Source organism: Leiobunum rupestre, chromosome 1 (assembly GCF_980474605.1).
Source record: "Leiobunum rupestre chromosome 1, qqLeiRupe1.1.hap1, whole genome shotgun sequence".
Classification (NCBI taxonomy): Eukaryota; Metazoa; Arthropoda; class Arachnida; order Opiliones; family Sclerosomatidae; genus Leiobunum; species Leiobunum rupestre.
This window is the reverse complement of record NC_143384.1, coordinates 34,490,487-34,518,279: the sequence shown is the minus strand read 5'-3', so window position 1 is coordinate 34,518,279 and position 27,793 is coordinate 34,490,487. Positions and strand designations below refer to the sequence as shown.

At 32.4% G+C, this 27,793-nt stretch overlaps 2 protein-coding genes and 1 long non-coding RNA gene across 4 annotated transcripts; 2 read left to right on the top strand and 1 right to left on the bottom strand.

The window, feature by feature from the left end:
- Positions 1-1,802: 1,802 nt before the first annotated feature.
- LOC149962193 (uncharacterized) lies at positions 1,803-4,034 on the top strand. The gene is made up of 5 exons (XR_016478552.1): positions 1,803-1,865; positions 3,101-3,154; positions 3,230-3,277; positions 3,361-3,408; positions 3,920-4,034. It is a non-coding gene; the product is annotated as an uncharacterized LOC149962193 (long non-coding RNA).
- Positions 4,035-7,456: 3,422 nt separating this feature from the next.
- LOC149962192 (uncharacterized) lies at positions 7,457-11,718 on the top strand. Of its 2 annotated transcripts, none has more exons than XM_090165981.1 (8): positions 7,457-7,601; positions 10,396-10,457; positions 10,528-10,593; positions 10,704-10,757; positions 11,112-11,159; positions 11,236-11,283; positions 11,507-11,532; positions 11,602-11,718. In XM_090165981.1, exons 1-8 carry the CDS (start codon positions 7,481-7,483, stop codon positions 11,681-11,683), a joined length of 507 nt encoding a protein of 168 aa, XP_090022107.1. In that variant the 5' UTR covers positions 7,457-7,480; the 3' UTR covers positions 11,684-11,718. The 2 variants fall into 2 exon arrangements, with proteins under 2 accessions (XP_090022107.1, XP_090022098.1); XM_090165972.1 differs by having other exon boundaries at positions 11,462-11,532.
- A 3,672-nt stretch (positions 11,719-15,390) lies between these two features.
- Positions 15,391-16,326, bottom strand: LOC149962191 (uncharacterized). The gene is made up of 6 exons (XM_090164426.1): positions 16,187-16,326; positions 16,057-16,124; positions 15,797-15,904; positions 15,677-15,730; positions 15,495-15,542; positions 15,391-15,426 (listed from the first exon to the last, which is right to left on the bottom strand). Exons 1-6 carry the CDS (start codon positions 16,272-16,274, stop codon positions 15,391-15,393), a joined length of 402 nt encoding a protein of 133 aa, XP_090020552.1. The 5' UTR covers positions 16,275-16,326.
- Positions 16,327-27,793: the final 11,467 nt, after the last annotated feature.

Genomic DNA, 27,793 nt, shown 5'->3' with positions numbered 1-27,793 from the left:
TACTGGTTATATACTCTTTGGGCTGGCAAATATTAGGTATTTTAGAAAGAGTGATAAAAACGCTAACAAGTAGAATAGTCCATGACGAAAAAGGATAAAAAAAACTAAAAACATTTTAAGAAATTTAAAAACTTACCAATAGCTCGTACCAATAGGTCCTCGAGCAAACCAAATGACGCGAATCTCGGACAAAATAGATCTTCGAGTGAAAAACTAAATTGAATAAAATGAGATAGCCAGTAATTCCAACGATAGACTGATTTCGTCCTATTTGGGACTCATCAGTACCGTGCGGGAAATCTGGCTCGCGTATATTACACTGAAAATAGAAACTGAGCCTAAACATTAAACATTTCAAAACGCGTTGCGTAGCAACGGAAAGCCGAAATGGGGGAAAGTGGTGGATAATTCACGGCTTTTAAAATTCATTTTGCGCGTGAAATACCTCTACATGTTATGGTGCCCAAGACATGTACCTGTAGTGTTGCGCGCTAAAACGTCATTTCAAAATCCGTCAATAATTTGCACGAAATGTTCAGTTAAGAAGAACCACCTATGCATTGCAAAGCGTGATAAAATATTAATTAGCTGGGCTAATACCCAAGGCCTAATTCATCTAGCTACTTCTAATGTGTAAAAGGGTGGTGGCAAGCCCTTCATGCCACGCGAGTCAACAATTCCCTACACTAACTACTACCATTAGCCTCTACAAGTTTTAATGGAAAGGGGAAACCGAAGACCTCGTGAAAAAACCTCTTTAACCATTGCAAACTCATGGCAGAAGAAGTAGTTCCGAGTTTTCACCGAGTGCCACAAGCTGGGATCGAATCCGGTTTCCCTTACTGCGAGGCGAAAGAGCTAAACACTCTGCCACCCCACCTAATTAAAAATATTACAAATAGCTCGAACCAATATTTCTTTGAGCAAAAGACGCGAATCTCGGACCAACTTATGAGTGTTTTTATAATTTCATATTGTTTGAGAAAATAGCGGATTAAACTAAGATAATGTGAGGAGAACATTCCAAAGTATTAACACTTTGTTAAATGTGAGAATAAAATAATAAAGAACCAGTACGGCCTAATAGATTGTGAGGAGGAAATACTGAAGTACCAGTATTGGGGTAATAGGTTGTGAGGAGAAATTCATTAAGTAGGCTGTTTTGATAATTTTTAGATTGTGGGTATAACACTAACGTAGTAGTTTGGAACCAATTGATCGAAGAAGAAATTAACTAAATATTGACCCTTCGTAGTTTGTGGGAGTAAAATGCTACAGTTAAATATTTAAAAAGTAGGTCTTGAGGGGGAATTCAGATACAGAGACCATAATTTTTAAGTGGTTACCATAATAAGCGGGTTTCAATAACCGCACCGTCATCTATCGGTTTTAAAATTAACTATTAGGATGGTATTTGTCACGACAAAGGGAAGCCCACGCTGACGTCATAGGTCACAGAGGTCACGCTGAGGTATGACGTCAAAGTACCATCCTCGTCTACTCTTTCGTCTAACTGCGCTATTGTCAGATATTATTAAAACTCGCTAATTCCTTTTTAACAATGCACTGCAGTAAACTCTACTTTCTTAGGGCTCTCATGTAAAATGAGTATACTATATGTATTTGTGCAGTGCAATTTTAACGTAAATCTTTTCGTTGTCTGAAATGATAGCTCCCGACAATTGCACGCCCAAAGAAGTGAAAGACACCATCATTGGCTGTTGGCCTGCGAAGGTAAACTTAAATAAGATGCTTTCAATATCATCCCTTACCTTCAATTGAATGCGATCTATTAAAAGGGTCGCGAAGCTTGGAATACCTGCGTCGGCAATAAAGGTGGATGCACTCTCATGGACTCCAACAGGGTAAGTACCACGCAAAGAAAAACTATGACAAGAGATATGCTTAGAAAATGGTTTAAGGCTGGTTTTCACTAGGACCAAAACGGCACGACGGCGAGCTTCAACGCGTAAAAATTGTGTTGGCCTAACGGAGATTTTTTGCGTCAACGTTCACCGTTGTGGAGTTTTGGCCCAAGTGAAAACCAACCTTCAATGTTATCTTTCACTGTAGATGAACTGTATATCACCTACGAATTAGTTTGTACAGTAGCAACAAATAGCAACTCAGTGATAGCTAGTAGTATAATTCTAGGATATAAAGTTATTTCAAAACGTATAGGGAGGGCCTGATCACATATCGTAATTGGTGTACAAGCTGGTAACTTTGACAGTGCTAAAGTGCTTACGTAACTGATTACAAATTTAGCATTACCAACGGCTGTACTCACAAGGAGGTGTTTATCTCCGATTTGGTTCAAACTCAGGTGGTAAGTGTCTAGACCTTCGTGTAACTTGAAAATCCCTAAAAGGGTGGACAAGAATGGGCTTTCGTTTTGCCATGGCAACCAAAAATGTTTTTAACAACTTAAAAACTGATTACTCGTATTTACCCAATATATGTATATTTTCTCATATTTACCAAAATTGACGTATATTGGGCCAAATGTACCAGATTTAGCCATGATATGAATTATGGATCTGTTTGATGAACCTTTTTTAATTTTTTGAAAAATATTGTTTGATTTTCCCATGTTAATTTTCATAGAGAAAATCAGTTTTTAAGTTGTGAAAAACATTTTTGGTAGCCATTTCAAAACGAAAGCCCATTCTTGTCCACCCTTTTAGGGATTTTCAAGTTACATGAAGGTCTACTTACCACCCGAGTTTGGACCAAATCGGAGATAACCACCTCGGGTAGTCTCCTCGTCAGTTTCATTAATTATAAATTGCTGGACAGATTTTTAAGAAGTTCTTTGGTGTTATTATCAGGATAAACGGTTTTGTTCCATATGTACCACGGTAGATGACAGCGTAGATAGTCCATCAGTTCGTAACGATAACTTTTGAACTCCACGTAAATAACTCGAATTGCCTGCGTAAACCATGAACACTCTGAACGGAATTATTTGAGTTCATCCGCGTAATATTGGCGTACTCAGAATATTTTTACCGTACTTCTTGTTTATATATACGGTGTACCAGCAAACTCTAACTGATCAGCACCCTCGAAATAACAATCAAATACTTTCCCGGAACAGGCCAACGACTGCTTGATGAGCGAAGTTTACAACATGACTGACATAAAGGTTTCAGTAAGTATAATAATGCCATTAACAAGAGCTACTTTAACTGGATAACAAATAAATCTACAACTGATCACAAATTAGGAACACCGCGAAATCCGCTACAAAATGTTCTACTCCAAGTCTTTAGTGGTATGAAAACTTTATCTTTAGCAAAAAACAATCCATGTAAACGAGTTAAACGTCAGTATACGTTTTATCTTTTAAATTTACAGGATTGCGCAGGTGACAAAATCACGGTCAAAATGGTCATGTGCAGCGCGGTAAGTTAAAGTGCTTACCAATACAAGACCAAAATTTATTATTAAAATTCAGACTGAGGGAAAAGAGTTTACAAAATACAATGCAAAAGAAAAATGTTTTTGTTAATTCGATATAAGCAATAGTTAGATTTATAAAATAATTTAACAAAAATTTGAAACTATACGCCAAAGTGGCTGCCTTACCAAAAGAACAATTACCATTGATCCTGACTTATTCTAAATTTTGGTCAAAATATAAACTCTAATAAAATTTTTGTTATTGCACATAGAGACTATATTCCAATTGTATATTTTGTTATTTCTACGACACTTCTAACTAACATTTTGTACCGTACTTAACCTTTTCGTGTTGTTTAATTTACCTTTAAGAAGCTAGTAGTAAAGCTAAGTTAGTGTAGTTCAAATGTACAAGACAATTTTACGGATGCATAAATATTTTCAACATAAAATGGATTTCGACCTCAAATGACATTTTTAGGAGGATCTTTAAGAAATAAAATTCTCGTTTCAGACACCAGGGGGCGTTCAATTAAGACCAGCCGAAGACGTGGCCGAATCTTAAAGAATTCATTAAAATACATTTATAAATTTTAGATATTTTCTACTTTGTAAAATAAACGTTTGTGTACTAACTTCATGTGTTTTTATTATTTTCATTAAAGTTATTTACGAGTAAAATGTCGTGATGAAACTTATACAGAGAAGGTAACCGCAAAGGAGGGTAGTTGGCCATTAAACTTTTAACCGAAATGTTAGCGAACGCTTCTTGCACCAGCACGCTCAATTGGTTTAGTAAATAGAAGTATTTCAACACAATTACACGGACGCTTTTGTCAGAAACCATCAATGAAAACTTCCGGTGCTGTTGTATTTTGGTATTAACAATGAAATTGACCAATTTAATTACCAAAAAATATCTGTCATAAGAATGAAAATATGTATATGCTTCCTGACTAGACCGGCAGCCTACAAGTTCAAATCAAAACTATTAAAACCGTACACGAGTTATTATAGAAATGTTTTACAGGATATGCGACTGGCTGATCACTCTTCTTAATCGGTGAACACGCATATAGTGTTCGTCATCTCTTTCTAATTTTACGTACTTCGCGTAATCTTATTGCGACTACTCTTCGCGTAATCTTACTGCGACTACTCTTCGCGTAATCTTACTGCGACTACTTTTCGCGTAATCTTTCGGCGAGTACTCTTCGCGTAATCTTACTGGGAATACTTTTCGCGTAATCTTACGGCGACCAATCTTCACGTAATCTTACTGCGAGTACTCTTCGCGAAATAATACTGCGAGTACTCGTAACGTAATCTTACTTCAAGTACTCTTCGCGTAATCTTACTGCGCACGAATAATTTTCGCGTAATCTTACTGCGCACGAATAATTTTCGCGTACTCTTGCTGCGAGTAATCTTCGCGTATTCTTACTGCTAGAACTCTTCGCGTTATCTTACTGTGAGTACTCTTCACGTATTCTTACTGCTAGAACTCTTCGCGTTATCTTACTGTGAGTACTCTTCGCGTTATCTTACTGTGAGTACTCTTCGCGTATTCTTACTGCTAGAACTCTTCGCGTTATCTTACTGTGAGTACTCTTCGCGTTATCTTACTGTGAGTAATCTTCGCGTTATCTTACTGTGAGTACTCTTCGCGTTATCTTACTGTGAGTACTCTTCGCGTTATCTTACTGTGAGTACTCTTCGCGTTATCTTACTGTGAGTACTCTTCGCGTTATCTTACTGTGAGTACTCTTCGCGTTATCTTACTGTGAGTACTCTTCGCGTTATCTTACTGTGAGTACTCTTCGCGTTATCTTACTGTGAGTACTCTTCGCGTTATCTTACTGTGAGTACTCTTCGCGTTATCTTACTGTGAGTACTCTTCGCGTTATCTTACTGTGAGTACTCTTCGCGTTATCTTACTGTGAGTACTCTTCGCGTTATCTTACTGTGAGTACTCTTCGCGTTATCTTACTGTGAGTAATCTTCGCGTTATCTTACTGTGAGTACTCTTCGCGTTATCTTACTGTGAGTACTCTTCGCGTTATCTTACTGTGAGTACTCTTCGCGTTATCTTACTGTGAGTACTCTTCGCGTTATCTTACTGTGAGTACTCTTCGCGTTATCTTACTGTGAGTACTCTTCGCGTTATCTTACTGTGAGTACTCTTCGCGTTATCTTACTGTGAGAACTCTTCGCGTTATCTTACTGTGAGTACTCTTCGCGTTATCTTACTGTGAGTACTCTTCGCGTTATCTTACTGTGAGTACTCTTCGCGTTATCTTACTGTGAGAACTCTTCGCGTTATCTTACTGTGAGTACTCTTCGCGTTATCTTACTGTGAGTACTCTTCGCGTTATCTTACTGTGAGTACTCTTCGCGTTATCTTACTGTGAATACTATTCGCGTTATCTTACTGTGAGTACTCTTCGCGTTATCTTACTGTGAGTACTCTTCGCGTTATCTTACTGTGAGTACTCTTCGCGTTATCTTACTGTGAGTACTCTTCGCGTTATCTTACTGTGAGAACTCTTCGCGTTATCTTACTGTGAGTACTCTTCGCGTTATCTTACTGTGAGTACTCTTCGCGTTATCTTACTGTGAGTACTCTTCGCGTTATCTTACTGTGAGAACTCTTCGCGTTATCTTACTGTGAGTACTCTTCGCGTTATCTTACTGTGAGTACTCTTCGCGTTATCTTACTGTGAGTACTCTTCGCGTTATCTTACTGTGAATACTATTCGCGTTATCTTACTGTGAGTACTCTTCGCGTTATCTTACTGTGAGTACTCTTCGCGTTATCTTACTGTGAGTACTCTTCGCGTTATCTTACTGTGAGTACTCTTCGCGTTATCTTACTGTGAGTACTCTTCGCGTTATCTTACTGTGAGTACTCTTCGCGTTATCTTACTGTGAGTACTCTTCGCGTTATCTTACTGTGAATACTCTTCGCGTTATCTTACTGTGAGTACTCTTCGCGTTATCTTACTGTGAGTACTCTTCGCGTTATCTTACTGTGAGTACTCTTCGCGTTATCTTACTGTGAGTACTCTTCGCGTTATCTTACTGTGAGTACTCTTCGCGTTATCTTACTGTGAGTACTCTTCGCGTTATCTTACTGTGAGTACTCTTCGCGTTATCTTACTGTGAGTACTCTTCGCGTTATCTTACTGTGAGTACTCTTCGCGTTATCTTACTGTGAGTACTCTGCGCGTAATATCGGCTGACTCCGCGTAATCGGTTTACAGACAAACTTTAAGTGAACCGCGTTTTGAGGAAATGCCTTGCTTGTCATTTAATTTATTCTAATATTATTTAAACGTAATATGTGTAATTTGCCTGTAGCTGTTTGTGGCAAGCCATCTTAGTGTCAGTTCGACAGATTAACTTGAAATACGGCAATTTGAGGGCTACAGTGAGCGTTTTACAATGAGACAAAGCTGACCAACACCTTTTTAGTAGGACCATAAAATTTAGTTTATTATGTCATTAAAAATAGTGCAGCCATCTAATTCTCTCTAATTGTATGATAGCGTCCACAAATCCTAAATAATTGTATCAATTAATTTTAAACATCACAAATGGTACCGTAGATTTGCCAAACGCCTTTCATCGTATACGAAATCGAGTCGTTATAACATTAAATTTAAAGTGATGAATTATTCCCTTATTTAAACAAAAATAAATAATAAATTACGTTCGTTAGGAAACGCGTTCCAAAAACCAGCCATTGATCGCGATTCATTCTATCACGGTGCACCTCAATCCGCCATCCCCAATAATAACTCTATTCAGCTGCGGACAAATAAGAATCATCGTCTATGACGCGCTCAGCCACTGTTCAAATACAATGGCATCGTTATAAAAGGTGGAAATTTTATGTAATATTTGCGATTTTTTAGGCATATCGCGTCCACCGAATTCGATTGACGCCATCACGCCATCACGCAGTTTAATCAGCTTGAGGGTTATAATCTCGATAAATTAAAGCCGCGACTCTTACTAATTTCATTCTGGCTCGGTTGGGTTACAGTTCCAGAGTTTTCGAACAAGGACCGACATGTTAGGTTACGCCGTCACCGTGCTATTGATGGCTACTGCGGTCAGTTGCAGGGCCTACGTCTACGGAGGAGGCTACTACGGGGGAGCTTATGGAATGAGTTTTACCAAGTACTTGTGCAGTAAGTAATTTCTATACTACCAATTTGTTCGAAATTTTATATTGGATGCCATATAATCTCCCCCACCCCCCACTGGTTTAAGGGGTTTTCCCAGAGTTCTTCGGTTTCCCCTCACATAAAAACTTGTCTGTGGGCTCGCGTGGTGGGAAGGGCTTGCCAAAACCCTCCTACGCATTGTAACCCGGCCACCAGTCCTGAGTTAAAGGCTTTAAAAGTCGCTCGATGACTTAGGCCTAAGGTGGTGCCTTGGGTATTAGCCTAGTTAAATATTATTATTATTATTATATTTTCGATACAAAAGCTCTAAACACAAACAATTAATCAGGCAATTATTATCTAAAAAATTATCAACATTACATTACATTATTTAGCATATTGCAGAGCAATGCAAGTGGTTGGTCACTCCGCGAACTCGGTGTACACTGTCGTACCTCTGCCTGTGCTAATAACAGTTCGTGAACTCTTAAAAATGCGTACCTTTAACCGTACTAAATTCGCGAACTCGGTGTACAGGTCATCCGAGAGTGACTTACCCCTCGGAGCAATGCACCAGGGGCGTAGGAACCGGGAGGGGCAGGGGGGGCAATGCCCCTCCCTAGAATTTTGCTGGGAGGGGCAACTAATATTATTGCCCCCTCCAACCTTTGGTCAGTTGAAATCTTCAAAAGGCTCAAATTATCATTTTAAAAGCATATACAGTTTATAGAACCTCAATTTTGTTAAAATTTCAGTCCTTTCCCGAAAATTTACATAGTAGTAACAAGTACACATGTATTCGGAGAAGCTACACTCCATTAAAAATTAAAAACCATTCTCCAGACCCCTTTTCGTTTATCTTTGCCCCCTCCAACTTCTAGAACGTTCCTACGCCCCTGCAATGCACTGTAGTTGAAACACGGCTACCGGTTTAAAGGTATTAAAAGTCGCTAGGTGCCTAAGATGGTGCCTTGGGTAAAAAAGCTAGCTGATTATTATTATTAAATTATTTGATTTGTGAAATTCACCAATTAAAAATGTTACATTATAGGCATATTGCAGAAGACTACACTGTAGGTGACAAATTGTTAATATTTTTTTGAAATATGCAAAAATGTATAATTTTTTAATTGCTTGGTTTTTCTAGAGCAAAGTGAAAGACCTATCCGTAGATTTGTTAATTTGCATAGCGGAATAAACTTGTGAGATATTAAATAAGTTAAAAAGCCCTCCTCGTTTTTACAGGGCTGATTTTAACCAGAGTACTGAGGTGGCCTAAATCTTTACCTAATTTAATATAAATATTTATAACTTTCTAAAGAAACGTTATGCAAAATAATGAAAATTATTTTAAGATTTACTCTAATATGCTTATTAAAGTATTTGATTTTTAACGCCAAATGTTAATGACGAAGTATTTCGCTATTACACAGCAGCAAACCAAATTTCCCAATTTTTAAATTCTTCCACTTTTAATTTAGTTTAATTAAATTAATTGTATGTATTAATTAAACTAACTATTTTATTTAATCAAATTAACTATTTTATTTCATCAAATTAACTATTTTATTTAATCAAATTAACTATTTTATTTAATCAAATTAACTATTTTATTTAATCAAATTAACTATTTTATTTAATCAAATTAACTATTTAATTTAATCAAATTAACTATTTTATTTAATCAAATTAACTATGTTATTTAATCAAATTAACTATTTTATTTAATCAAATTAACTATTTTATTTAATCAAATTAACTATTTTATTTAATCAAATTAACTATTTTATTTAATCAAATTTACTATTATATTTAATCAAATTAACTATTTTATTTAATCAAATTAACTATGTTATTTAATCAAATTAACTATTTTATTTAATCAAATTAACTATGTTATTTAATCAAATTAATTATTTTATTTCAAATTAATTATTTTATTTCAAATTAATTATTTTATTTCAAATTAATTATTTTATTTCAAATTAATTATTTTATTTCAAATTAATTATTTTATTTCAAATTAATTATTTTATTTCAAATTAATTATTTTATTTCAAATTAATTATTTTATTTCAAATTAATTATTTTATTTCAAATTAATTGTTTTATTTCAAATTAATTATTTTATTTCAAATTAATAATTTTATTTCAAATTAATTATTTTATTTCAAATTAATTATTTTATTTCAAATTAATTATTTTATTTCAAATTAATTATTTTATTTCAAATTAATTATTTTATTTCAAATTAATTATTTTATTTCAAATTAATTATTTTATTTCAAATTAATTATTTTATTTCAAATTAATTATTTTATTTCAAATTAATTATTTTATTTCAAATTAATTATTTTATTTCAAATTAATTATTTTATTTCAAATTAATTATTTTATTTCAAATTAATTATTTTATTTCATCAAATTAATTGTTTTATTTTATCAAATTAATTATTTTATTTCAAATTAATTGTTTTATTTTATCAAATTAATTATTTTATTTCATCAAATTAATTATTATATTTCATCAAATTAATTATTTTATTTCATCAAATTAATTATTTTATCTATTAATAACATTGGTTGTAGCTACTTGTACATAAATTACAATGTAATTTTTTTTAAATCAACGGTTTTATATTTTGCACAATATTAAATTGCAAAATAAAAAACCGTTGAATTAAAACAAATTACATTGTAATTATCTTATTTTATCAAATTAATTATTTTATTACACCAATTAATTATTTTATTTCATCAAATATTTATTTTAAGTTATTCTTTAATTTAATTTAGTAAAACATCATTTAAATTTCAGGTCCAGAGGAATGTATCTCAAACGAAATTAAGGAAATTCTGAAAGCATGCTGGAATGAACCCGTACGAAACTCTTTGCTTAATTTTCCCACAAGATGGCATTGTTCACTCAATCTTCCTACTTTTATAACAGGCTCGAAAATTATGGTCCGACTGTGTAGGTGAATCAGGAAAATGTGTGAACGGTGAAGAGTGGAAGGTAACATGATTTTGAATGTCTTTATTTCTACTTTGCGAGAATTGTTCTCATTAAAACCCTCATAATGGAAATATTTAAATTAAAATTTACCAAATATTCATTTTTCTTAGATCAACAATTGCATTTATCAAGCCGTAGAAAACATGACCGAAATCACCGTTAGAGTGAGTTATTCGTAATATTAATTTATAATTTGAAATAATTGGCGATTGAAAAATAAAGAGTTATTAGGTTTTAAAAAAAGTATAAGGTTATGATTTTCTTCCCCGGGATTGCAGCGTTACAGAACGGAAAATACAACGCCAATCCCGATAGTAAAAAAATACAAATTAAAATAAGTAAATAAAATAAGATAAAAAGATTAGGATAAATAAAATAAAATTATAATTTATAAGAATACTTAATTATTCGATTAATAGAGCTAAAAATATATAAAACTCTTCTTTGATTTTTAGGAAATCATGTATTTCACTCATTATTAAATTTAAAATTAAATAAACGTTTATTTTTTGTTGCAGGAATACCGGGATATCAAGAACAAGCTATTTACCTACGAATCCTTAGTGGTAAGATTAAAGTTTGAGGTTAATAAAAGTAAAATTATTTTAAAGAAATTAATCTCAATTACTTAAATTAAAACAGCAATGCGCTGGTGACAAAATCACCCTGAAGATGCTGAACTGTACCATGGTAAGCTAATCTGTGTCCATAGTAGGCCACAATTTAATATACAAATTAGTAGTTCCCGCATTAGCCACCAGATGGACTCGCTTACGTAGAGAGCTTTGTAGTAATTATTTATTTAATTAGCTAATAATAAATGAATAAATACTAAAACATTTATTTCTACCCCAATTTATAACATAAGCGTAATAGAAGAAAGATTAAAAGAGGTATGCGTGACTTTTTTCAGGCTCCTCGTCCTTACGTTCAACCACGGTAATCCAGATTTTGAAATTTACGAATTAATTAACTATAAAATTGGTTATAATTATATTTGTTTTTTAGTCTTCTGTACCCAGCCAGAAGAGTTCACCCTACAGTCAATCCTCACGTTTACCTGAACAAAAAGGTCTTAACCGTTGATTAAATATCATGTTGGAAAAATCATATAAATGATATGAACAAATAAAATAGTATAATTCATTTAGATTTTTAACTTATGTTGGATTATTATTATTATTTTGTTTTTATTGTTTTGAATTTGAAATAAATATTTAAAATTGAATTTCAATTTTTTTTACAATTACAGGGTAATTGATCAAATAGTTTAATTTTATTACGTATAATAAATTGATTTAGAATACTAGTTCAATTGTAATCCGGACACCTGCATTAATGTCTTTAAAAGTGGCTTGGTGACTTAGGTCTAAGGTGGTGCCTTGCGTAATAACTTAGCTGATTATTATTATTTTTTATTATTAATATCAATTAATTTAGAATACTAGTTCCATATCAATTAGTTTCGAAAAGAAAGTAGTAAACGTATAAACAATACTATAAAATTTAACATGGTTTTAAATACATACATTCAAACTAAAAGCATTTATTACTAAAGTTTATTTAACATTTTTCTTATTCTGAAACCATAATTTATTTTTATTAATCGAATTCCTTAACTTCCATTACCATGCACTTCTGAAATATTAAAATTTGATTTGTCTTAAAAACAAAAAAAGATACCATATTATTCGCCATGGCATAAGTGGTATTACTTATACCACTTATACCACTTATGGCCATGGTAATAAAAGAAAATATTTATAACTAAAAAAAAATAAAGTGCTATAAAAGCATTTTTTTGCAAATAGAATATTTTGATTTTCAAAAAGTGCAGGGATATTAAAAATTAATAAGATTCAGTTGTGTCAAGTTATTCAGAATTTCGTATTTTGTGTTAGGTAATTAAGTTTTTGTGTTAAGTAATTAAGTTTTTGTGTTAAGTAATTAAGTTTTTGTGTTAAGTAATTATTTATTTTGTGTCAAGTAATTATATATTTTGTGTCAAGTTATTATGTATTTTGTGTCAAATAATTATGTATGTTGTGATAAGTAAATATGTATTTTGTGTCAAGGTATTGTGTATTTTGTGTCAAGTAATAAAGTTTTTTATGTGAAGAAATTATGCACTTTGTGTCAAGTATGTATGTTTTGTCAAGTTATGTGTTTGGTGTCAGTTATTATGTGTTTGGGGTTAAGTAATTATCTTTTTGTGATAGTTAACTACACATTTTGTGTCCAGTAATTATGTATTTTGTGTCAAGTAATTTCGTATTTTGTGTCAAGTAATTACGTATTTTGTGTCAAGATATTGTGTATTTTGTGTCAAGTAATTGTTTATTTGGCGTCAACTAATAAAGTTTTTTTATGTGAAGAAATTATGTACTTTGTGTCTAGTAATTATACATTTCGTGTCAAGTAATTATGTACTTTGTGTCAAGTAATTATGCATTTGGTGACAGGTAATTATTTATTTGGTGTCAAGTAATTGTGTATTTTGTGTCAAGTAACTATGTATTTAGTGTCAAGTAACTATGTATTTAGTGTCAAGTAACTATGTATTTAGTGTCCAGTGATGTGTTTGGTGTCAAGTAATTATGTATTTGGTGTCAAATAATTATCTATTTTGTGCCAGTTAACTAAACATTTGGTGTCATGTAAAATTTAATTTTGCGTCTATTAATTGTGAACTTTGTTGCCTTTAATTATTTTCTTGTTGCCATTTATTATTATTTTGTTTCCATTATTAAATAATATTTTGCCCATTGTTTATTAATTTTGGCCCTTTAATTATACATTTCGTGTTAAGTAATTATTAATTTTGTGCCCATTAAATAAAAAAATATACATTGTGTGCCTATTAATTACACATTTTTGTGAGCATTAAATACACATTTTGTGCCCATCATTTATACATTTTGTGCCCATTATTTGTACATTTTGTGCCCAATTATTACCCATTTTGTGCCCAATTAGTATACATTTTGGACCAAGTAATAAACAAGAAAGGCTAACTATAAATATGTATTTATCAAAATGAAAAAGACAAACCATGGCCAAGTATATGAATTCATCGTGATATTTACCATCCTAAGTTGTAAATGTTTTCATTAAACGAAGAAATTTGGGTTGTTGAGTTAATCACGCAAATCAGCCATTTACCTTCAGTTTTGAAGCTGGTCCTTTCTTCTGATATTTTTCGGTGCATTCGATCCATTCTGACCTCTTACCCTCATGGTCGCAAAAAGTCACCAGAAGGTCATCGAATTTCACTTTACCCACAATCTCTTTCTTGCACATTTCCCAAATGATGAGGAGCTGAAATGAAACGATAATGAAACATTGCTAAAATGAAAACGCAATATACATACATTTATTTCAGGTTTTAATTCTGAAAAGGTTCATTTTTAGATATTATCTAAAGACATACAAACCGAAATAGTTAATAATCAAAGTGACTTCTTGCTTTCAGAAACCTGACTGAAAATAACAATATTCCGTAAATACGGTAGACTAAAGTTTAGGTTAATATTGAAAATTAAAGCTTTTATAGAAAGTGATTAGTTATTGCTCTTAAAAACAAACCAGTTTCTTTAAAATTAGAATTATAAGAAAAATTTATTTATAAAAATTTGTTAATAAAAATTTGCTAATAAAAATTTGCTAATAAAAATTTATTTATAAAAATTTGTTAATAAAAATTTGCTAATAAAAATTTGCTTTTAAAATTTGTTAATAAAAATTTTTTAATAAAAATTTGTTAATACGTATATGGTTATCTTTTACTGTGTAATTAAAATAGTCTTTTCTTCATTTTTAATTAAACATTTGTTAATAACAATTTCTTTATAATAATTGGTAAATAAAAATTTCTAAACAAAGATTTGTTAATAAAAATTAGAGTTGTTAATTTTCCGGAAAAATTAAATGCCGAAAAATATCCGAATTGCGGAAAATAAATCGGAAAAATTAAAAATTGAAACCTATAATACGTTTTGAGGGTTTTTATTCTAGACTAGTCTAGAGGTTTAGTTTTACCTTTGGATTCTATGAAATGAGGCGAAAATTTTGCGAAATTAAAAATTTTCAAACAAGATTATGGGCTAATCATGGAATGAAAACCTAATTGTTGTCCTTTTTCGGAAAAATACAGAAAATGTTCCGAAAAAAGGCCTCGGTCATTTTCTGGAAAATGTTCCGACTTACAACTCTAATAAAAATGTTATTAATATAAATAAAGTTAATAATATTTACTTTCTTTGGAGTATAAGTGAACAAACAGCGACTCAAATGTTTGCGACCAATATACGTTCCACTTTTTTCTGCATAAACAACATTTAACAGTAAACAAAATAAATGATAAATTTATATTATTGGATAAAAATAACGATAACCTCACGTACTACATATTTCTTCCATAATTGCGTCGCTATCAACGCTTATAGAGTTAGCGTAGTTAGCTAGAATCAGAGGCAAAACGCAGCAAATGTATAAATTCGGCATTGCTCAATGGCTCAGTGATCTTACTGGAGCCCTATAACGGGCTATACTGAGTTTGTAAAAACAATTACTGCCAATTTGAAGCGAAAGGTGCATTTTGAAACAATAGGTGCTAGGCTGTATACACACGAGTTTCAAGTTAAACATATTTAGCGAAAGGTTCGGTAGCTTTTGTATCGAACAGGTTCATGTAAAGGTATCAGTATTTAATTAAACGCATTTAATAGGTAGGGTTTATTTTCGTACAAATATATACATAACAAAATTCAAATACTGTTATTTAATTATTATTGTTGTTTATTGGTAATCTTTGAGGTCCATTTCTAAACATTTCTACAAAATATAAATAATGTTATAATAAGTTTTTTAATTATAAAAATATAATTAATTTGTACGCGTACCATTGCCAATTTTATAAATTTCACGGCGCTGCCTTCCAAACGCATTTGCTGTTGGTAATTAAAAGTAATAAAATAATAAAACACTTTGACAAAAATGCTTATAACAATAAAACTGTTGAAAATAGCTGAATTAGCTATATTATTATCTATTAAAACTAATAAATTAAAAGTTAAATTAGCACCTGAACTGTTTTCTTATGCTTATCTCTGGCATAATCAGATTTACACTTTTGCCACTAAATAAATTTAAAAATTAATAAGAAATCATCTTAATTGTTATTTTTAATTAATTAATTAATTACCTCCGTCATTTTCTCTTGCTGCTCAGGATCGCAATAGGCGACTAAAACCTCGTCAAATTTAACTTTACCGAAAATTTTCTTCTTACAGAATTCCAGCATTATCAGAAACTTAATTAATAATTAATTAAATATAATTAATTTTCATATAAAATTAATAATTTATAAAATATAAATAATAAAAAATTGCCATTATAATTACACGAGTTAACGAAATGCGAATTAAATTGATTAGTTTTTAATAGACTTAATATGAATCTAACTTTTTTGGGCGAATAGCGCACCATGCATCTGGCCATATGCATTCGACCAAGTTCGGTCTTGGTGTTATCTAAACAAATTAATCAATGTTACGTGAATACGAATTAATCGTTAGTTTTTCAACCACTTAACTGCAAAGTCCGCCATTTCTCGGGTCACTGGCGCGCGAGGAAACTATTGTGACTACGAAAATGAATAAGACTAGCCTGACGCTTTTCATGTTTCACATTGCTGTGACACACGGAGAAATCATCGAAATGATCCCTGTTATTACTTGGAATTTTAGCGTTCACTTTGTATGCTTAAAAAGCCACTGAATCAATAAGGAAAGTAGGTCATTATTAAGGGTACATTGAATTTTTTTAGTAAAAACAATAATATTCAAATTTTTACCGTTCGGGGATCTGAACACGAAATTTTTATATATCCAAAAATGGGCGCGAGAAGCGTTTGGCAATAAGGGAGAAAGGAATAGGGTTGATGGAAAATTAATTAGGATTCTCGATGGAAATTTTATATAAAACCACTCTTTATTCATACACACAAAATATTGTACAAAAAATAGAACTTACGCTCTTTCACGTTGGCTCCGTTTGAAATGGAGAAAGTGGGACATTATTAAATAAATTATTGAAAACACTAAAAATAAAATAACCCATAAAACTCTAAAAATATAAATAAAAAATTAAAAATAATAAAAATGGCACACTCAAAGAAAAATTAGCGAGAGGAAATTGTTGAGGAACACTACGGTCAAATGAATCTGGTCATGAATAAACTGTACTTTCAGAGGGAGCTCTTTTACACCAGGGATACGGACGTTTCGATGCCGGTTGTGTCGGTGTCTTACTTTAAAAAAAACGTGGTAAAAAGCATCCAGCCCATTTTTATCATAAAATAACCAAAAAGTTTGTTAATAAATAACTTATTTTTTAAAATGATTATAATTAAAAAAAGTGGTAAAAATATCCAGCCAAGTTTTATCATAAAATAACAAAAAAGTTTGTTAATAAATAACTTATTTTTTAAAATGATTATAATTATAAAACGTGGTAAAAAGCACCTGTTCATTTCTATAAATAGCCCAGTTTTATTTTGTTTGTTATGGCTGGATTCTTAGATAGCAATCGAGGTGCTAGAAAACTGGTTTTTGAGAATTAGATAAGGTAAATATTTATATATAATTATAATTTTATAATTATAAATTTTTTATTTATATAAAGACATATATTGGCAATGTTCTAATAAGATCATCCTAACATTTTTATTATGGCACCGAAACGTACATCAGCGGAACATCCTAGAACCTTTATACCAATACCACACAATGGGATCGTATCGTGGGGATGAATCGCGGTTTTACACTGTCCAGCACGATACTTTAACTTTCAAATGGTGGACCTCAAGGGGTTTAATCCTTTTAACATGATTCCTAGGGGTGAGATTAAATATGATTAAATTAACGTTAAGATGCGTTTGCTATGGCTTGCTCAATATTTTATGAGGGCGTCACCTCGTATAACATATACTATGAAACTCTAGGAGGGATAAAAACAGTGGGCGCTGTTACAAAAGCCGTTAAAAAAATAATATTGAATAATTTTTAAGATTGTAAAAATGCATAATTTTAATATCCAAATTTCTTTTTTTTTCTTTTGTTCTTTTATATTGTTATAAATTTTTCATATATTGAAGGTCAGTGTATTGTTTTGTTCTAGATATAGAAATGTTTTTCTTTATAAAATTGTTTATTCACTGCAAAAAGAGGGCTATAAGTGCTTGAAGACTTGGCCCTCTAACAACAAATAATATTTTCTAAAAATAAAAGTTTTTTGAATTTGAATTTGAGTTTCTAAGTAACGATTGTTGTCTTCGGGGGGATTCTCTTAACTATGGTGCTTTGAAGATCTGGTTAGGATCTGGTACGGATAGGACGGTACCAGATGAAGCGTTGTCTTGATGGGATGATCTCTCTGTCGATTCTGAACTGGGTCGTCATTACTTCGTAATTTATTTTAAACGTTTTCTGGACGGATTAAGATGTTTAATGCAGTTCATCAATTGGGGTTGTTTGTTTTATTTATAAAGAGCCCTAACTATTTCGTCTACGGTCATTTATTGTACGTTGTAAGCCGTGTATTGCTAACGGTAAGGTGTTTTTCAACTTTCAGTATTTGAGTTTATTTATTCTTGATTTCGAAGTATTTAACTAGTTCCTTGGTTGAATATTCTTTTATATTTTACTATTGGTTATTTTTGTTGTTGTTTAGTACGTCTAACTCACTGTTGTAACTTCTTAATTTATAATATTCTGAATAAATTAAACTCGGTTGTTTCGTCTCAATTATTTTAATTATAATTAAAATTTTATACCGGGTGGGATTGAACCGGGATTACGTTTTTAGTAAATAACTCTGAATTGCGGAGATATATCTTTAAGGGTTATCTCGAGAAATTAATATCACTAGGGACAATTCTTCCGAGGAGGGTTAAATTTTGGCTTGCCAACTTGTTATTTAAACGTTACGTGTCACATATGGCGTCGTCTTCAAGTTATAAAAGGTTCCGACTCCGAAGTAGAAACGCGAAAAGAAAAACGGAGAGACTGTTCACTATACTTTCGACGTTGTCGTTCAAACTTCTAGAGAGCGCTGCTTAACCTCTCAAAATATAAAAATACTTGAACCTGAACTCAAATACTTTGTAACATTGGAGCCAATACAAATTGTTTTATACAATTGTCTTTTTACGTATTTAGAATCATTTATTTAAGCTATTTAAGGGGACTGGTGCTTTTGCATCCTTCTTAAAATCGTGTGAATTTTGGGTTTGGCCATCTGGTGACCAAGTTGGCATTGGTATACTTGGTGTACGAATCTAAAGGCGGTGGCAGTGGAATTACAAAATGACGTCTGCTATGACAGCAATTTACAATATGCTGTATTTCAAGTTTATTTGCCCAACTCGGCTTATACGAAAAATTTAAAAATCATTGAAGGAATTATATAAATAAATTAGTATACCAGAAAAAATTTTAAATATCGTCAAAATACAATTTTTACATTCAGTAACATCGTTTTTTTTTAAACTACTCTAAAAATATAGATATTAAAATAAAATCCGATTCAATCTACTTTAAAATAATACCAATTTGTTTAATCAAACTCTGTTTGAACAAGTTGGACCATTTATGCCGGCAACAATTTGAGAAACTGATCAGCCTTCATAGTCCTTAATGTCCATTGACAAACATTTCTGTCAAGATTTTTTATTTTATATTCAGTATAATTATCAAACCATACCAAATGTTACATCAGGATCTGTTTATGGAGAGGTCAGCACATTTCCCCAGCTTAGACGTATAACGAAGCGCAACCCATTAGCCACCAGGACGATCCTATCGTGTTGTGAGTAAATAAGGAGAAAAAAAATAGTGTATAATTGCGCCATCTAAAGACCAGTAGTATGATGAGCTCGAGCTCTTAAAGCAAGTGGCGGTTCGACGTGAAGTAGCACTTTTTTGGCTCTATGACGACGATTATCATTTGGCTATTTTAAACTTTAGCTTTCTTTGCCATAAATAGATGGCACCACGCTCTCCAGTAAAGTTGCGTTTTTCGAAGAATCGGATAGATTCATGGCCATCTCTAATAACCGGGGCCTTTTCATAACACAGGTGGCAATGATAGAGCGAACAGTTTCTTTAAATTATGGCAGAAAAGATACTGAACACTAAATAACGTCATATACTGAATTTTAACACTAAAGTTGTGTTTTAATATTAACATATTATTACAAATAATTAAGAAGATAATATAAATATTTTGTTATCATAAAATAGTTGGTTTTATGTAATTTCTTATACCTCGTTGGGGTTACTATTACAGAGGACCTAAGACTGCACAGTGATATTTTTGCTTCCCTGAAACTTACGTAGGAACATCACCAATAACAGTGAGCTGACCTCTCCATAATAAGATAGTGGCCATGAATGTAGAATTAAAACCATACCACAGCCAAGTCAATTAACTTTCTGGAATCGCCTTCTTGGTAAACTTCCTGCGCATAATTGTAAAATTCACAAAATGCTTAAAAATGATTTAGTACCGTTAATCATACCCCCAGTTTCTGCTTGTATTTATCCCTGAAGTAGCCCCGCTGACAATCTTGCCACTAGAATATTTCAATTAATATCTATAAATTAATTGAATAACTTAAATTTTTAATAAGTAAATTACAGCTTGCAATTTCTGAACACCGATTTCGTTGAGTGCGCAAAATGTTTTGAGAATGTAGTCAAATTTCACTTTCCCAAAAACAATTTTTTTGCAATACTCCATGGCCATTAATATCTGGAAAGGAATTTGATTTGAAGGACTGGTGACGTACCTCTTACTCACACCAAAACAACGATGAGTAACGGCTGACGCCGGTTTCATGCTGAAGACTTTTTCGAGTTTCCGGTTTGACGTCACTCTCATCATTGGTTTATCATCGAAGTTACCGATTGAGGAAGCGGGTTTTTTGCATGAACTGGCCAAGGTCAAACATTACTTTCCAATATAGCGCTATATGCGAAACTCGTAGGTACTTTTGTAATATAATTAAGCAGTTTTTATATTTAATTACACAAAATCATCATTTGGAAGTTCACAAGTTAGAAAACGATTTAGTCTTACTGTTCTAGAGCCTCCAATAGCGAAAATTATTAAACAGAGGGGTTTTTAAATTGTGTCAAAATAAGATGATCCGATTTTTAAAACACTGCATATAAAAACATGAACATAAAAAATTCTACATTTTTCTTTAACCAAATGTATAATCCGATTTTTATCGAAGATATCAGATCCGAAAGTAAATGTTACACTTACTTCTCTTTAACCTAATATAGAAAAACTTTTCTCTAAATGTTTTCATTATTTACCAAGAAATTAAAATGATTAATTAATTATATTCTAAAATCTTTATTAATATAGTTGTTTGGTTAACGGATTTTTAAATTACAAAGTAGATTAACACATTCAGAGTAAGCTAAAGAGATTTATCTGATATATTAAGATTATGAGGGATTATCTGTATAAAATCAAAGTATCAGAAGCAGATTTATAAAGTAAAACAATAGCAATAGGCGCTTCAATAAAAGCCACCTAGGAGCAACAAATACAACACCCCACACAAGGAGAACGCAACCCGTCAAAAGTCGTGGATTTTCTTGTGTGCATTCGGAAATTGTTTTACCCCCCCCCCCCCCCGTAAAACGTTCAGCGTAAAGGCTCGTGACGCTCGTCCGAATGAAATTAGTAAACAACCCTTCGTTAGCGTGTTTAAAGGCTAGCTGCGTTCTCCTTGTGTTTGTTGCTCCTAGATGCCACTCTCTTTTTCTTTCCTTTCCTACGCGCATGCGCGAGTCACTGAATAAAATAATCACGTGTTTATGTTAGTTTTATTTGTTGATAGCGCGTGCGAATTTTATTTTTATTTCAGTAGCCTGTAGGTGCGTGCGAAATTGAAATATTAAGCAGCGTAGGCTTTAAAATATAAGTCTTTTACAAGTATGTCCTAGCTCTCTGTACTCGCTACTTCTAGGCTCGTTCTAGGCCAATCACTGAACAGGTTTTATTTAAGCGTCTATAGGCTTTGTCGGTTTCAAACGAAAATGACACGCAGCGTCTCTCGTGGCGAGATCACGCGTAACTTGGTTAAAAAAATTTTCCCCACCCTCCTTGAAATTAATGTTGGCGATAATTAAACCTTAATTAACCTACCAAATGATATATGACAACACAAACGTTACCTAGACGAGCAGATGTTCGGTTATCTACATGGTGCGGGGAAAATATTGTTTTTGAATGTTATAAAGCGATAAACGATTTTTCAAGACGATTTAATATTACATTTAAGTTCATATAAACGGTAAAAATTGTCAGTGGAATATTTCTTATATCATTTGGTAGGTTAATTAACGTTTAATTATCGCCAACTTTACATTAATTTCAATGGGGGCGGGGAAAAACTTTTAACCAAGTTAAGCGCGAACTCGCCTCTAGAGGCGAGCTCGGCAATCGCTCGTACTCTATAGAACCGTTAATAGGTGGTTCTACAAAAGATTTTTGCTATAGAGGCTCATGGGAATTCAGTATGTTTGAGCAAGGCATCGTCTGCTAAGATCCGGCTGCTGATACTAAGGCCCGCGTATAGAAAATTTTAGTTTTAAATATTAACAGCGTTACAAATAGATAAATAAAGGCTAGGGCTGTATTAAAAGTATCTTTTTATGTGTTATGTATATTATAAGGTAGTCTGGTTTTAGTTATTTCTTATCTACTAACCTTGAAAGATATAAAATACTCAGCAAAAATAAATAATCTTCTATAGCAGTTAGAACTTTCACTTTACTGTTAAACTAAACGACAGGTAAGCCTTGTCTTAAATAGCGGACGACACTAAATTATCGGCCAACTTCGAGATTTCATTTTGACCGTAGTGACGCAAACTTACTGAAAACACGTGACCACCGATCTTTTGTAAAAACACCTATTGTTATAAGAAAAGAAAAATATTTGGAAGAATTGAACACGCGCCAAATCCCAAATGAAATTCTTTAACCTAACTTTGCAAAACAAATCGTTCAGCAAGTTCATACTTCACGTAGCTCATCGGATGTTTTTCTGAGAAACTGGATTCTATGAATGTTACTAACAAGGAGACGACCCGAGGTGTTACACACCGATTTTGTTCAAACTCGGGGGATTGGTAGACCTTCATGTAACTTGAAAAATCCTAAAGGGAATTTATTCAATGGGCAACGGTTTTACTATGGCAACGAAAAATGTTTTGACATCATAAAATGGAAATTTTCCCATTAAAAATAACATGGGATTTCGACCGATTCCGAGGGTCCCCCCTGTGAAAGATTTTAAAAAATTGAAAAGTTTTAAAATACCAAAATTATAAAAAATCTTTTAAAAATTTACGAAAAAAATCAAAATTGATCACATTTTGATCAATTTGAACCAAATGGGTGAAAATGAACCGATATGGCTTAAATAGGAAAAATTTCAATTTCATGTTGTCAAAAACATTTTTCGTTGCCATGGTAAAACCGTTACCCGTTGAATAAATTCCCTTTAGGATTTTTCAAGTTACATGAAGGTCTACCAATCCCCCGAGTTTGAACGAAATCGGTGTGTAACACCTCGGGTCGTCTCCTTGTAAGTTTTATGTTACCGGGTTAATATTAATAATACGATAAATACCTTTTTAGGAGCGTAACGAACCATACAACGAGACATATGCATTAGCCCAATATCGGATTTAGAATTTTCTAATTAAAATAATTAACATTTAATGTAACATTAGGAATGCATTTTTTTTCAATTTAGAGAAAATGACTATATATTGCATCATGGTCTATTTGATCTCCTGCACGAGGTGGGGGGATGAAAAGGGTCACCGTCGCATGCTTCAATCAAGTCGAAACACGTTAGGTTTAGGGAACCAATGGCATTAGGGCTGATTTGATTTTGTTTAGGGGGGGGAGGAGCTTACTCTTCGCGCGAGGGATTAATTAGAAGCCAGATAGTCCTTCTCCCGAAGTTGAAATAAATACATTATTGATAAAATAATTTAAAGAAAAGTATTTCTTAACTGCAAACGTTGCGTTTTTCATCATCCTTGTAATCTCGGCTCGTTTTTTGGGCCAATACATCAAATATCGAGCAGGTACACGAGCAGAGGACAAGAATGAGGACTATGTTCTTACAACGAACCATTTCCCTTTCAATTAGCATAAACAAGTAACGCTCCAGGTATACTATATTCGTAACAAAGGCTTTTCACGTGTGGTTTGAACAACTGATTAAATACGTTAGAGTAGATGTTCTCATCAACAGAGTAAGTATGGAAAAAATCGATTTATTGAAGTTCCATTTCTAAGGTAAAATAATTTATACCGGAAATGCAGTTGCTACTGTTTAAATATTAAGTTTTTCTTGTTGGGTTTTAAACAATCTTACGGATGAATTTAGTTTTAAGTGAGGGCTTCGGGAGAATGACAACGCTGAGACGATTTCCATCTTTTATCCCAAGCCAAGAGGCTCCTCCCCTTAGCTAGCAATCAAATAGTGTAGGGCATTTTCGTTAAAGAGCCGGTCAGCTCACTCACCGCTCACACTCTCTAGCCTAATCAGCTCATCTCTTTTCGCTCTTTTTTGGGCGCTGAAATTCGTTTTGCGCTCTTTTAGAAAAAAAAATTGCTGCTCAATTTAGCTCATAATAACAAAAGCGCTCAATGAAATCAAATCGACTCTCACTGGTTCTTTAACCCTTCCTTAAACCCTCTCGAGACGAACGAAAACAAGACCATTTTGACCATGGATCATCTGAAAATAGTCATTATCCATAAGGATAAATTCTTTATTAAGAATTAATTGCGATTCTAATTAAATTCACAAGGTTTAATTTATATACTTCAAAATTAGTAGATATACAATTTAAAAGATATTTAAATTAAGCAAGGTGTACATAAGAAATATATTTTTCATTTTAAAAATATTGCGCAGTTGAAATTAGCCTTCATAATCCTTGATGTCCATAGCCAAACATTTCTGAGGATGAAATTAAAAAAAGTATCGTAATGAAACATCTCAAACATTTGTTAACAGACTTTGTTTAGTGTCAAAATGTAGGCGCCGCCATTTTGGCTCACTTTTGTAATTTTAGTAGTTGTTGAAGGGTGTTAATTGAAAATATTATCCCGCGATAATACATAGTCCTACTGCCATCCTACGTAATCCTACTATCACCCCACAAAAGCCAACTGTCACCATAGGAAACCCAACTTACATTGTACAAAATATTACTGCCATCCCACATAATCCAATTGTGAGCCCAAATAATCAAACCGCCAGTGCACCAGCCCTATTGAAAACCCATGTATTATTACAACCAACCCACATAATCCTACCACCAGCCCTTGCATCATACTGCCACCCTACATAATCATACTGCCAGCCCTAAAATCATACCGCCAGTCCACATAATCCTATTACAATGCCAATATGCAAACATCCACCCCACATAATCCTACTAACATCCCACAAAATCCTACTGACCCCCACACAATCCTTCGGTCCCACAACATAACCCATTCTGGAACCTTAAATAACCCTACTTCCAACCCATATAATCCTACTTACATCCCACGTAACCCTACTGGAATCCCATACCAACCTTTCTCCACCCCACATAACACTACTGGAACGCCACAAAACCCTACTGGAACCCCTCATAACCCTTCTTCTACCCCACCTAACCCCACTGAACCCCACATAACCTTACTGGAACCCCTCATAACCCTTCTTCTACCCCACCTAACCCCACTGAACCCCACATAACCTTACTGGAATCCCTCATAACCCTTCTTCTACCCCACCTAACCCCACTGAACCTCACATAACCTTACTGGAATCCCTCATAGCCCTACTGAACCCCACATATCCTTACTGGAACCCCTCATAACCCTTCTTCTACCCCACCTAACCCCACTGAACCCCACATAACCAAGCTTACTGGAATCCCTCATAACCCTACTGAACCCCACATATCCTTACTGGAACCCCTCATAACCCTTCCTCCACCCCACATAACCTTACTGCTTACTGGAACCCCTCATAACCCTTCTTCCAACCATATTTGTTTGATACTTTCCAGTTGCTGAACGATTAAATTGATTTCATACTTATCTAAATAAATCGATCATTTCAGTAGAATATTTACTTTTTCCCTCCGATTTAAACGAAGAAATAATTTCAAAAATTGAAAATTGCAATTAATTACGATTACCGAGATGATGTGAAGTGATATTTTCTGCGGTAAATAGGTGCCTACTAACCAACAACCATGATACAGTGTTGGCCGTCGTGTTTGGTTTAAAATGGCGAGGCCCACGTTTAGAAGCGAAATATAGTTAATAAATAAAAACATACAGTAGCCATGTCAATCAGTCTCATGGTTTCTTCTTCTTTGTAAATGTCCTGTTCAATGCAGTAAACATTAAAATAATTATCGATTTAATCTGAAAAACACTTGTGTAACGTCATACCATCATTTTTTGTTTCAATTTATCCCTGAAATAACTTTCCTGGCAATTAAACCACTGTAATTATTTAATTAATTAATAAAATAGTTGTTTAATTAATTACATAGTTAATAATCTGAATAAAATATTACGTTCTCCATTTTCTTGGAGCCAATTTCGTCAGAATTGCAAAATGATTTGACAATAATGTCAAATTTAACTTTACCATAAACCTGTTTCTTGCAATATTCCATAGCAATTAAAACCTGCAAATTATTTTGCAAAGTTCTCATATGAAAAAAACCCATAAACACGATACTACGTTCAACAAGGAGACGGTACCGCCATCTCTAAGCGAGAATCTCAGTTTGTCGCCTGTAACCAAAGTCCACGTAAACCGATTTAAAAAGTGATTTAAATATTACGATAAATATTTTTAATTATAAATAACATTTTAATATTTTTTATTAGTAAATAATCATTTACTATTTTTTATTAGTAAATATTCATTTAATATTTTTTTATTAGTAAGTATTCATTTAAAATTTTTAATTAGTAAGTATTCATTTAAAATTTTTAATTAGTAAGTATTCATTTAAAATTTTTAATTAGTAAGTATTCATTTAATATTTGTAATTAGTAAGTATTCATTTAAGATTTTTAATTAGTAAGTATTCATTTAATATTTTTAATTAGTAAGTATTCATTTAATATTTTTAATAAGTAAATATTCATTTAAAATTTTTAATAAGTAAATATTCATTTAATATTTTTAATAAGTAAATATCCATTTAATATTTTTAATTAGTAAATATTAACTTAAAATTTTTAATTAGTAAATATTCATTTAATATTTTTAATTAGAAATATTCATTTAATATTTTTAATTAGTAAATATTCATTTAATATTTTTAATTAGTAAATATTCATTTAATATTTTTAATTAGTAAATATTCATTTAATATTTTTAGAATTAATAAATTATTAAACGAATTTTTTTTTAAATGCCCGCCATAAGGTTACGTGTTTTTTGCTTCTAGGCGACTATTTTCGTTAGAAAATGTACGTTAACATTTTAAATATTTATTTACGGATTTAAATTTAGTTAATTAATTAAAGCATCAACGGTGTTACCTTTTTCGGAGCGTAGCGTACCATACAACGAGACATATGCATAAGACCGATGTCAGATTTGCTGTTATCTGATTGAAAATTGAATAAATTAGCATTTATTAAATAAGAAGTAAATTAAATTAATATTTTCTCTTAACTGCACATTCTTTCCATATCATTTTGATAATCGGGGTCCTTGGGTCTTCGACCCGATATTTGGTGAAATTTCGAGATGCATATTATACAGAAGGCCAGCAAAATTAGGGTTGCTTTCCCGTGTAACATTTCCGAATCAATTATCGTAAGATCGTAAGTTTCGTTTGACAGTTGATAGTACAGACGTATATTAAAAATATAGTTTGGAGCAACTGATCAAATATGTTATCCCGGTAAATTTCCTGATGTGCCTAGGTTTCGAATAACTGCATTGCCTATTTTTGTTGTTTTTAAATAGCTAGAACGTAATTTCTTGCAATATATAACGAAATAATTGTTATTTGTGAATTCATTTATTCGTAATCCTTAATATACACAAAGAAACATTTCTA

Bases quoted from the DNA above. Each gene is read 5' to 3' on its own strand.
- LOC149962192 (XM_090165972.1), top strand. From the start codon at position 7,481: ATGTTAGGTTACGCCGTCACCGTGCTATTGATGGCTACTGCGGTCAGT. The intron at 11,284-11,461 runs GTAAGCTAATCT...TTATAACATAAG, and splicing joins AGATGCTGAACTGTACCATG to CGTAATAGAAGAAAGATTAA. The intron at 11,533-11,601 runs GTAATCCAGATT...TTTGTTTTTTAG, and splicing joins CGTCCTTACGTTCAACCACG to TCTTCTGTACCCAGCCAGAA.
- LOC149962191 (XM_090164426.1), bottom strand. From the start codon at position 16,274: ATGAAAAGCGTCAGGCTAGTCTTATTCATTTTCGTAGTCACAATAGTT. The intron at 15,905-16,056 runs GTTAGATTCATA...TTATTAATTAAG, and splicing joins TGCGCTATTCGCCCAAAAAA to TTTCTGATAATGCTGGAATT. The intron at 15,731-15,796 runs GTAATTAATTAA...AAATTTATTTAG, and splicing joins AGCAAGAGAAAATGACGGAG to TGGCAAAAGTGTAAATCTGA.